The following is a 12,797-nucleotide window of genomic DNA, read 5'->3' as shown; positions in this document are numbered from 1 at the left end:
CGGTCCCTGGGGAGACCAGGTGGGTGTGGGATCAATGCTAATTTATCTCTCAATTATGCTGGATCCTGATTTTCACTGAAATTGATAAATCCCCAATAATTCCACCTGTCTGCCACATATGAGTATATTTTTGTTCCTTTGATATTCCAATGGTGGTTGGCCAATCTTGTCCTGGCCAACAGGTAAAGTATTATATAATGACATCTGTTCTGCAAAGCTAGCCTGCAATGATGTATATCACTTAATATTTAAACACCTGGACAGCATGACACACTAATAGCATGAATAAATTTGATCTGCAATGACCTCATTATTATTAATCTGATGAATATTAAGTTTTCACTATTCTGCTGAGCAGTTGTCATGTAAACATTTTTCTAACGTACGTAATGGCATTCATATTTGATGGCAGATCAGTCTCATTTCTATTAACATTCTTTATAACATAATGCTGTCTTTCGATTTTGGTCAAAGTCTGTTGAGTGGTTTTGGAGAAGTTTTTTTAGTTCAGTAACAGTAACAATATTTTATTGCTAAGCAACATAATTTTCACAGACTATAATGCAAGGTTGCTGCCTGCGAAATTATGTCAAAACCTGCAGAGCAGCTTTCAAGAAGTTGAAAACTGGAAATGTTTACAAATAATGCATATTGGACAATACATGACTCACAGTAAACTAGCATCTGCTCTAGAACTTAAAATTTTGAGGTGAATTCTTGTTGCCTCTGAAAAAGATGAGGGCAGAGATAAAACCAGGATTCAAAAATGGAATGCAAGATTTATGCACATCTGGTTGATTTTTCAGCACAAGTTTTGAGAAAAAGTATGAATCTCATAATCAGACATCCTAAGTATGCATCTCATAATCAGACATCCTAAGTATGAATCTCATAATCAGACATCCTAAGTATGAATCCCATAATCAGACATCCTAAAATTACCCTGCAGGACCATACATGCATAATTCATGTGGACCTGCTGCTAGGTACCTAAATATTTACTGACTCAGTGACTTATGGAGAAGAAAAAAACACATATTTAAGTTTTTCATGTAAACTTTCCTTGCTCATTGTACTTTAAAAAGATTACTAAAATTTTAGTTTTTAATAATTTATCAGAAAACTGATTAAATTACTGAGATTTTTGTAAGGCAACCTCAGGAGCTGAAAATAGGTCCCAGCCATCATATAAATGGTCCCCGTGACCAAGGATAAATGGTCCCAGTGACCAAGGTAAATGGTCTTTAATAACAATGAAAGATATTTAAAAATCATGCAGAATTCCCAGTTGAGCAATTTTCTACTGAACACTTTATTCTCAATGAATCAAAATCTTTTATCCCAAAAGTATGGGTACAGGCTCCTTCACCAATCACCCAAGAAAAATCTCTGGGTTTCTTCTGCACTTTGGGGAAAATCTAAATACATACTACAGGGCAAGTACAAATAAAGCCATATATAACCCTTGGTATATTTAAGGTAGGTGTAACATCTCAGTGACTGCATTTAGCTGATTCACAATTCAACAACTCTAATCTCAATGAGAAATGGCAATTGGTATGGAACAGACAGCCTTTTCCAAAAGTCTCTATTGAAAATATTTTTCTTGTTGGTAACATGCAAGTCATACAAGACTACCACCGTAACCATCAATAGCCTAGTCTGATTGCTGCCCTTTAGATTGTATAGGGTCAGTCCATGGTTATTCACACAATATTCTGTTAACTCTAAAACTCTTTTGTCATTCAACAAAACATGTACCCTGTACTGGCATGGCTTATGCCATTTTTTTGGGACAGGTAAAAATTAATAACACAGATCAAAACCAAGCTATCAATGTATGGTCACTCAAACAACATTTACATTATTTGAATATACAGATTTGTGGGCTGAAATCATCATACAGTATGTCATCAGAAGCAAAATTTGTGGCTGATCCTCCATGATGCCTCACTTGTCACATTAGAATAAAACTTAAATTTTTCTTCCATTACAATGGTAACATTCAAGAAAAACATATCATTTAAAAAAAATTAAACTTCTGTCTCCCTTGAATGCCCCTCCTACATCACAGATCCTGACCTTCGACCTTTGTCCTGTAAATTACCTTGCTAGGTCCCCTAGACAACAATAAAATCACACAAACTGAAGGTTCAGCATTTTCTGAACACCACTGTTACTAAAGTTCTCAGTGAATAGGAGTTCACTATTAAGATATATCCCTTCTCCCTGCCCTCACTGCTTCTGTGGCATGAATCAGTGTCTTTTATGCAGCATTTAATAGAGCCTAGAAAATAGGTTACAGTGACCAACCAAGTCTTTGTGCATTATATACCGTCATCCAGAGACACACCATCAATGCAGGTTTAATAACAATAGGTGAAAAAGTAGTGTAATAAGAGCTTGGTCACCATTTTTGAGCCATGTCCAACAAACCTTAGAAAGCAGGTCACAGTGGCCTTGTCTAATTGTACAACACATCTTCAGTTCGAACTTGTGTAAGTCTGATGTCTAAAAAAGTATATATAAAACAATGATAATCACATATTAATTTTAACCAATTCTGAAGAAGAAGAAATCCTGTAAAGCTAGGAGAGAGAGAGAGAGTTTGTTGTGGGGTTTAACGCCATTTTTCAGCACGATAGGCTATACATGGCGGCCAGTATTAATGGTGGAGGAAGAACCCAGAAAACCCCGGAAAGAACCACCGACCCATGAGAAGCTACTGGCAAGCTTTCTCACATGCCCACATTGGCTGAATCTTAGACTCGAACCACCGCAGACAGAGGTGAGATGGCAGTGATCCGTAACGAAGAGCGCTTTAGACCACTCGGCCACTCGGGGCCCCTAAGAGAGAGAGACAGAGAGAGACAGACAGACAGAGAGAAAGACAGACAGACAGAGAGAGAGACTGACAGAGAAAGAGAGAGAGACTGAAAGACAGACAAAGAAAGAAAGATAGACAGACAGAGAAAGCTAAAATTGTGAGAGATTCTGAAAATGTTTTTATGAACATTGATGAATTTAAATGTCAACAGACAAATATGAATGAACCAGGCATTTGAAATACATCCCAAATATATGTGACCATTATATGTAGACCAACAAGTAGGTCTCTTGGGTTTTTTTTGGCTGTCAGAAGAAGAAAAAATGGAGACCTACTTGTTGGTTTAGGGAATAATAATAATAATAATAATAATAATAACAATGATATTTTTGCAGAGGGTGACTCATTAGTCAAGGACTATTCTCCTTTGAGGCCCTCTAAGGAGAGTATAGCAATGCACATTATATGAAGATAGCAATAATTACTGTTTATTTTAACATGTTTAGTATTAAAATACACGTACTAAATTCTATTATCTATTAGAAGCACATACATGCTCATGATTACTTTAGAGCCATTAAAAATAATTACCTAGAATACTGAAGAAAATATTATTACCATTTTATTATGGTCATGTGATAAAATTTAACACAAATCATGCTTTTGAATTCATTCTTCATAAATTCTCTGTAAATAATACAACTCCTGCATTGATTCTGGGGCAAATCAATGCAAGTTTTACTTGACAAATTGAAAGCAGTATGTATAAAACCTATTCACACTTTTTAAGTGAACAGTGACCTAGTTTTTATATGCATGGTTTTCAATGATGTAGGAAAGATTCTGACAAAGTCATGTGATATCACCATGTCTCACTTTAAAAGCATGTTTTGAATTTTATGGCTAAATTTGGTCTAATAAGATCAAGAGTCATGTACACTTGAAAAGTGAGTTATTGTAACCTACATGTACATGTGTCTAATGTACAGTAGTTAAAGTTGTACAAATTCTGATGAAGTCCAAGGAGAATACCACACATGATCATGAGTCCAACTGCAAACCGCATAGATCCAGATCTGCCATCATATGTTGTGCTGGTAGATCTGGGTCTATGCAGTTTGTAGGTGTAATCAGTGAAACAAACATGACAGACCCTGCTCTGCCAGTGCATGATGCAAGGACAGATCAGGGTCTATGCTGTTTACAGTTTGACATGACTTATAAGCAGGTTTATTTTGCACTCTAAAATCCTATGTGACACTTTAGATGCTGTAAAACAAAACAAGAAACAGAATTTAAACTGTAAAAAAAAAAAATGGTAAAAGTGTTATGTCAAAGTAGCTATAAGTCTGTCACATTAGCTAAAATTTTACCTGTGGAATCCTTTACCATCCACACGAACCACAATCCAGCAGTTTGGGAGACACTTATCTTCCACTTCAAACTGTCTTACATACTCAAACTTACTCTTGGCCATTACTTTCGCTAATCTGTCTCACGCAAAAATTTATGTTTTAAATTTGTGGACTGATTTGAGTTCTGCTAAAATGAACACTTCCTCTATGATCATTTTTCCCATTCAAACATGTCTGAAGCCGAGTTTATCCAGTACTCATAAAATACTCAGTTATGTTGTGCTGTAGTACTCTGAATGCAAGTTAGACCTGAAATAGAAATAAAATGAAAATGACGTCTGCTATTAATGCCCCAAATGACTATCTCTGCCAGTTTAATCCTAAATAAACACTGAAAAATCTAACAAAGAAATGGAGGTAGTGTTTGTGGCAACTTATTAGTGGTGATAATATTCTGTGTACACAATTCAATGCTTGATATTCTGTTCAATGAAAATTTAAACATACATATGTACATGGTCATACATGTGCATGAAAAGGCTATTTCCACCATTAAATGTAAATTTTAACACGTTATACTACTGTATGAACATTCAATTCTATCTGTGATAATACTCAAGGTCATGCCTCCCTATCATTTAGTTTTAACTCTTGATGACCGAGTTACTAAGATCATCCCTAATGTACACAAGGTTTGAAAGAATTCACAAAATAATCAAATGTAGTTAGTGTGGAGTGGGTACCTCATTCATTCATCAATCTATATTTTCTCTGCTCCAGTTGGCAAGGTAAAAAAAAATGTTGAGTACCATGGGTCAAAAGTTGAAGGCAATAAAACAGTAAAAATGCTTGAACCAAATCAAAAGTCAATTTTGTACCAAAGAAAAATATATTTTTCAGTACAAATTCAACCACCTATTTATTATATACTTAAAACCCATCAAGAGTTATACACTGTTGCTTTGTGCAAATTTCATTGAAACATATAGCAGAACATAATATTTACCAGCAATACCTGCTTACAAGTTGGGACCAACTGCCATGCAGATTGTTAGGAATAATCAATAGAACCTAATCTGATGCATTATCTGACAACAGATCAGGGTCTATATTACTTGGAGATGGAATGGATTTATAAGCTAGTACATACAGTGCCTTAGAAAATTCAAAATTCACTTCATACATATAAATTTAAAAGAACCATTCCCATCTTAAATCCTAAAATAAATTAATAAAATTCATTCTTATTTCTGTAGGATGTCACACAATGGTGACGATGTCAACTGTTGTTTTGCAGGTTTTTACAGCAATGTAAATTCTAGTACTCATTCTTGCTTTGTTGATGAAGCATCAAAATTTATGGAAGCATTAGCATTATCTGGACATACTGTTGTGCTTTCAAGTAGCGGATAACAGCATTTTCTTTTAAAATATGTTTAGATTGTACAAAATGTCTGCCTATGTTCTTTCAGATGCAATTCTATTGATTTTGCCTATTTCATTTTCAGGTCCATGAAACTGAAACTCTGATGGTTGCTCAAAAACAATCAAAAGTTCTTGAAGCTATTTGCCATGGCGGCAATAATTTCCACACTGGTATCACATTTAAAAGTTCCTTTAAAATGAATAAAATAATTCTCTTCATCAACATCACTGGACACTGAGTTTTCCATAAACAAAAATAGTCATACATCACATAGCTGATAATGGTACAAGCAAGTAAATGAAAGTACAGAATAACTTTAGTCATGTAAAATGAATGGGTTTTAAAGAATAAGGAAAATGTACTTATCTTGTACCTGGATTTAGAGCAAGGTTTGGCCTGTGGCCAGTTTGTTTTGTGATATTTAATGTCATTTTTCAGCACATGATAGGCTATATATAGTGGTCAATATATTTGATGGAGGTCCTGGGAAGACCCCAGGAAGAACCACCGACACATGGGAAGCTACTAGCAAGCTTTCTCACATACCCATATTGTTCGAGCCAAGACTCGAAGACATGCAGACAGAAGTGAAATGTTTTAGTGATCTATAAAGGCAAGCACTTGAGACTACTTGAATACAGCCACTAATACAGAAGCTATGTCACCTTAACTTTGTTGATGTCTGTCATTTTCGCCATCTCTACTGGAAAAATGATAACTTTGTCAACCATCATAGATGTGTGTGTGTGTTTGTGTGTATGTGTGTGTGTCTGTGTATGTGCATGTGCATGTGCACATGCATTTTTGCATGTATGTATGTATGTATGTATGTATATTGCAAAAATACTTAAAATCCTTCAAATGTAGTGTACTGAGCATTCAAACATTTCTTTTTTCTATCAGATGTTTCAGCAGAGTAAAATAAATATCAAAAGTTTACAGCAAAGATAAAATTAACTCCACACAATTGACTGTTTATGCATTTTTTGGTGTGAAAAATAAAATTTGTACAAATTTTATTTGCTTTGATACCAATGCATTATCATAGTTTTAAAAACTCTCATTACCAAACATTTTTTTATAAGTTTATGACAGTTAAATAACTTACAGAAAAGTAAACTTTACCTGTATAAAATTACAGTATCCAGAATTAATTGCAACCATTTTCCCCCTTAAATTCAACACCCAATTGTTGTGAGTTTGATCCAATTGAGATTTCACAGTTGCTTGGATTCAATGAAGGTCTTCTCTGATCTATCTTGGCTAAGCAACTGATCTGCCAATAAAGGAACATTATCTTGTGAGAGTCAATAATAGTACCTGTAATGACTGACGAGGTCCCAAACAATACATAATGTGACACTGCCAGCTATTTGTATCATGTAATGGTGTTCTACCGTATATATGTACATCAAAGTAGTTCAGCACAAAATCATCAATAACCTTTTCCACTGAGTTTTACGTTACTCAGATAAAAATATTCACAATACGAGTAGTTCAGAACTTTATTTCTCATTTTAGCTGCTAATATTTTTGGAACACATGACAAATTACAAGTGGGAGATTTTTAAAAAGAAGTGTGAATTAATACAAGGTATAAGGTTTAGTTTTGTGGGGTTTATTGCCATTTTTTCAAAACACATGCTAGGGCTATACATCGTAGCCAGTATATTTGTTGGAGGAAAACCCATGGATGAACCACAGAAAGCTACTGGCAAGCTTTCTTGCACTTTGAGGTAGATCATCAGGGATGGTCCTGGCTTTTAAAAAGCTGTCGCCAAAAAAATCGCCAACCTCAATATTTTGTCGCCAATTTTCAAAAAGTGTCGCCAGAACAAGTAGTGTACATTTTTCCAAGTGTTAATTCAGTCTATTAAGGTAACAGGCAATGAAAATTACAAAATATGGGTTAGTTAATTCTTTAATTACAACAAGCATTAACAAAATCTTACAAAGTGTTACATGAAGATCCGTCGCAATTTTAGGGCTGCCCACTTGTTGAATGCAGTTTCAAAGTCTAATTTTTCACATCTGTACATGCTGATTCTCATGAAATTCTCGAGAGATGAGATGCAGAGTTTATTTCTGATGTCAGTTTTTGTGAGGTTCATCTTACTGAATCCACGTTCACAGTCCACAGCACTGACAGGTGACACCAGTAGTCTATCAGCAGTCCCCCCCCCCTTTATGGCTAGCTTCACAAAGCTTGTAGTGAATTGCTTCCTAAATCCCAAGAATGATCACTGAATGCTGTATAAATTTTCTCGACAAACAAAATAGGATCTCCATTCCCACGAATGAAACTTAAACGAGTCAAAACCTGGCAATATTGGACCGTATATATAAGCATAAATTCACACCCCATTTTGAGATTCTTTCACTCTTGTATTTTGAGAAATAAATAATTATTATTAATTATGCAAAACTGGTTGTTGTTTTTTTTTTTTTTGTGCTATTTCTCGTTTCGGAGTTTAAGTGTCAGCAGCCGTAACACGGATTGATAGCAAAAGGAAAAGATCAATGAGTAAAATGCTGCACTGGCGACAGACATAATTGTGATAGAGATTTTTCCATTTCCTTTGTATTTATACACAGTAGTCGGTACTTCAAAGGTTATCAGTTTTCTATGCAGGTTCAGCAAAACTACTGTACTGGTATATGTAAAAAAAAAACAAAAAAACAACAACAACAGATTTAGACATTCAGTTAATTGTATCTGTTCTGTTCGCGTCTTCAGAAGTCGGTCAGTTGTACGTATAGTTCGGTAGCATGATTGACTGTATCACAGCATACAGTACTCGTCCCAGGTGTCAGCATAAGCAGATTATGATGTAACAATGCACTGTAAAGATGGGGTTGTCAATACGACCAAAGGATTGTTTGTGTAACAGATTGATTCCAATGCATTGCTTAGTCAAGTCTGTGGCTTCCTTTCGTTCTCCCTTTTAATTTATCCAGTCCAAATCTATGATTGTATGTACAAATTAAATAACCAAAAAGTCTGTCGCCAAAAAAATCGCCAGATGGGATATTTTTGTCGCCAATAAGGAAAAAAAATCGCAATTTGCGACATTGGCGAAGCCCAGGACGATCCCTGGATCATGGAGAAACTTGAATTCATGTGGATGGATGTGATACGTGTGAGTTATCTGTAGGGTAAGCACATTAGGCCACTCAACAATCCGGAGCCTTAGTCCTAAAATGTAAGATGTCCACCCTTATATGTATGTTGTTTTGGTCAATGCAAACAAAATAAATATCAGGGTGGACATCTTATACAGTGGAACCTGTCTTGAAAGACCACCCCTTCTGCCAAAACATAATGGTCTCTCATGACAGGTTGGTCTCTCATAACAGGTTATAACACTATATAATCTCTAAATCTGTACATGGAGAACCTGGTCTCTCAAGACAGGCGGTCTCTCATAGCAGTGGTCTCTCAAGACAGGTTTTACTGTATTGTAAGACTATTGGGGCCCCACTTCCAGCTAAAAAATTATAACTATCATTTTAAAATTTTAAATTATATAACTTGTATGTTCTCATGATACAATTGGCATTTATTAGATGGACAAGCTAACCAATACAGCTAAGCCATCAAGATGTTTTGCAATTTGTTATTATTTTTTTCTGACATTCTTGGTCATTAGCAGTGAACAACCATACACACAGTTGGAACATCCTCTGCCTTTTCTGTTAAGTCAAGAAAGAAATCTTGGATTTTATTTGCTGCCACTGAGAACTATATTTGGAAATATTTTTGTTCACATGTCACAATATGACAGTGGAATGAAAAATAAGGTCACAGTAACACTGTAGTTCTCTACTATGGCCAGTAATTTCTGAAAATAAAAAAACAACAATTTGTTGGTCTAACCTCCAGTAACCTCACTTTTGTTCTTGTGACCCAAAACTAAAACAGAGATGACCAATTATACCCTAAAGCTCCACTTTAGAATGGTTTGGGACAAGATGCCAGACAAATTTATTATTTTATGCACATTCTTTTTTACCTTTCAACTTCTGAACCCCAGATAAACATCAACCACTCTACTTTTCAACTTCTGATCCCCAGAACAGCATCAACCACTTAACCTTTCAACTTCTTATACCCAGATCAACACTGACCACTATCCTTTTCAACTTCTGATACCCTGATCAACATCGACCACTATGCTTTCCAATTTCTGGTACCCTGATCAACATCAACCACTATCCTTTCCAAATTCTGATATCCAGATCAACATCAACAACTCTCCTTTTCAACTTCTGATACCCTGATCAACATCAACAACTATCCTTTTCAACTTCTGATATCCTGATCAACATCGACCACTATCCTTTCCAAATTCTGATACCCAGATCAACATCAACAACTATCCTTTTCAACTTCTGATACCCTGATCAACATCGACCACTATCCTTTCCAAATTCTGATACCCAGATCAACATCAAACACTCTACTTTTCAACTTCTGAACAACAGATCAACATCAACCACTATCCTTTTCAACTTCTGATACCCAGATCAACATCAACCACTATCTTTTTCAACTTCTGATACCCAAATCAACATCAACCACTCAACCTTTCAACCTCTGATACCCAGATCAACATCAACCACTATCCTTTCAACTTCTGATCCCCAGATCAGCATTAACCACTCTACCTTTCAACTTCTGATACCCAGATCAACATCAACCATGCTTCCTTTCAAGGCACATATGTACATGTACATATGAACTTTGATGAGACAGGAAATTTAAAATGTATATGAAAACAGACAAGAGATCATATTGTTAGTAATTATATGACCATTTTTTTTTACCTTTTAACCATAAATCAATAGATGTATGTCACTGGTGCATTGCATGATGGGAATAAAAGAGGGTAGGGGACTATATCAGTGTCATTCAGCTGGATAACTAAACATTCAAAGAAACTGATTTTCTGATGTTCAGAGGTAAACTAAAATGCACAATGTCCAAATCTGTATAATTTCTAGTACTATTAACGATACGCAAAAAGAAAATCCACTAAAAAATATTACTGTATTCCTGCTGAATCAATGCATGTAATAGAAATTAAGCTATCGACTTGACAGTTAGATTAGTCATCATTTTTCCTACTCAAAATATTGCCATCATAAATTTGACCTGTATTTCAATAATGATGCAAAAACATTGACAGATTATCCTATTATTTTAACTTTTAGTTTCTTACAGAAACCCCCCCTCCACCAACCTGAATGTACTGTCAAAAATTTGGTAGGGGAAGAAACATGTGATAAGTTATTATCTAATTACATTCACCCAACAGGATAAAGATAAAATTTGTACAAGTCATCCCAAAATGTAATTATGATAGCTTTTTCATGACCTAAAAGCCATCCTGGCATCACAAACATTGAGTGCATGGCAGAGACAGACATATAAACATATGTTGTCATTGTTATACCAATCCTAATTGAAAGAGTTTTATTTTTTCAAGAAAGAAAGACTGCAATATATATGTGAAAAATTCAATGTCTAGTCAGTGAACTGCAGTCATAAGGGGTTACATTAAGCATCAATAAAGTTATGTTGACATATGCTTCTTGGTGTGGCACTAGACATGGCAATACTTAATCAAACATCAAAATGCAATAAAGCCAGTCTTGGCTTACAGACAAATACCTGTACCTGCTTAAATTCACAGGTGTTGCCTGTTTTGATAGCTCTGTAAATATCTATAACATAATAGCAAGCCAAATTAGATTGCACTAAAACATGTACACTGTACATGAGAACAACAAACCTAAATGGTGTCACACAAGGTACATTCAGTATTACTTCTATTACCTGTCTTGTTATTAACTACCATGCCCTTGACCTTGACCTAGATCAATGAATCCTGATATCATCAGGCTTCTTTGTCTCATCAGCAATAATAAATCGATGAAGTTTGATCAATGTATATTCAACAGACCTCAAGTTATTAGACAAAAGCTTATTTCTCATTCTCAGATCACAATGACTGTAACCTTTGACTTTAAGACATAAAATTAATCAACAGAGTTCATTAAATCATTGAGGGTAACATATACATCAGTTCTGGTAATGTTACACGCAGTTTTAGCAGAACAGAAACTACTGCACTGCAACCAATGAACCATTTTACTTTCTCAGCTGTCAAGGTGACCTTGATATTTCATCACTGTGTTCCCTTAATCAACAGCCTTCTTGACAGCTTACCAAGAAACCCAATTGCTTGGGCTGATGAAGTATGTATCAAGTTACTGTACAGAAACCATTTTGCTATGGTTGATCAGTGGTCTTGACCTAGACCTTATAAACTTCCATAGATCTGCAAAGTTTGGGGAAGGCATACAAAATGTATTTTTTATTCAGTCATTATTTGTGGAACTATATAATGAAATAAGTCTGACCTTAAAAAGTGATATATTTTCTTCAATTTTAATGTTACATATTCCCTGAAGTAAATTCAAGAAGTTGGGGGAAAATTCAAGGAGTTTATCACCAAAACCAACTTTTTACAAATTTAAGGCATTTTCAAGGCAACCTTTATATTCAAAGATTATTTTTAAGACTGTTTGAGCCACGATACTGTTAGGTTACTTTGCACAGCAATGTATTGCTTGGCCTTGATATCAGCTATTAATTAATTTAACATGGTTGATTTCACCAGAACCCTAAGAAAACTTTCTAAATTTGTAAAAGAAAAATGCCTGCTAAGATATTCAAATTTAAAATACTGATAGAAGATAAAATAAAATTAACATAATTTTGTAAATTTCACACAAACAAAAGTGTATTTAAGGTGGAATACAGAAGCAATGACTAAATTAACTTTCCAAAAAAATTGTAAAAAAAGCTGACTATTAATTAAATCAATACATGTACCCTATTTACTTGCAAGCGTGATCCAACTAGAAAATGCGAAGATCTGCTGTTGCATAGTTCACAGGCAAATCTGGAGCTATGCAGTTTGCTAGAAAAAACAACACTGACACTGATCTTCTGGCACAGTATTCAATGGCAGATAATGGTCTATATTGTTTGCAGTTGGATCTGAATTATGGCACACACACACACACGCACACGGTATACAGATTATAAATATTCATACGAAATAACCTGCCCAAAAATGAATTCAAGAAGCAGGTAGAGTCCTCATTTGAATTCACCATT

General features: G+C 35.0%; 1 protein-coding gene across 4 annotated transcripts in view; it reads right to left on the bottom strand.

Annotated features, from left to right (window-relative positions):
* The window catches only part of LOC149795381 (putative tRNA(His) guanylyltransferase), an 84,185-nt gene that overhangs the window by 46,756 nt on the left and 24,632 nt on the right, over positions 1-12,797 (bottom strand). For 2 of the 4 annotated variants that reach the window (XM_089965163.1, XM_089965166.1), the window contains exons 2-3: positions 6,734-6,884; positions 4,201-4,491 (exon numbers count right to left, since the gene is read on the bottom strand). In XM_089965163.1, coding sequence (XP_089821289.1) covers positions 4,201-4,304 — 104 coding nt within the window. In that variant the 5' untranslated portion in view covers positions 4,305-4,491; positions 6,734-6,884. The remainder of the gene's footprint in view (positions 1-4,200; positions 4,492-6,733; positions 6,885-12,797) is intronic. The other 2 variants (XM_089965164.1, XM_089965165.1) reach the window with 2 other exon arrangements.

The sequence above is a fragment of the Sinohyriopsis cumingii genome, chromosome 7 (genome assembly GCF_028554795.1).
Source record: "Sinohyriopsis cumingii isolate HCF-2022 chromosome 7, ASM2855479v2, whole genome shotgun sequence".
Taxonomy (NCBI): Eukaryota; Metazoa; Mollusca; class Bivalvia; order Unionida; family Unionidae; genus Sinohyriopsis; species Sinohyriopsis cumingii.
The sequence above is the reverse complement of the archived record's forward strand: the minus strand, read 5'-3'. Positions and strand labels throughout refer to the sequence as shown.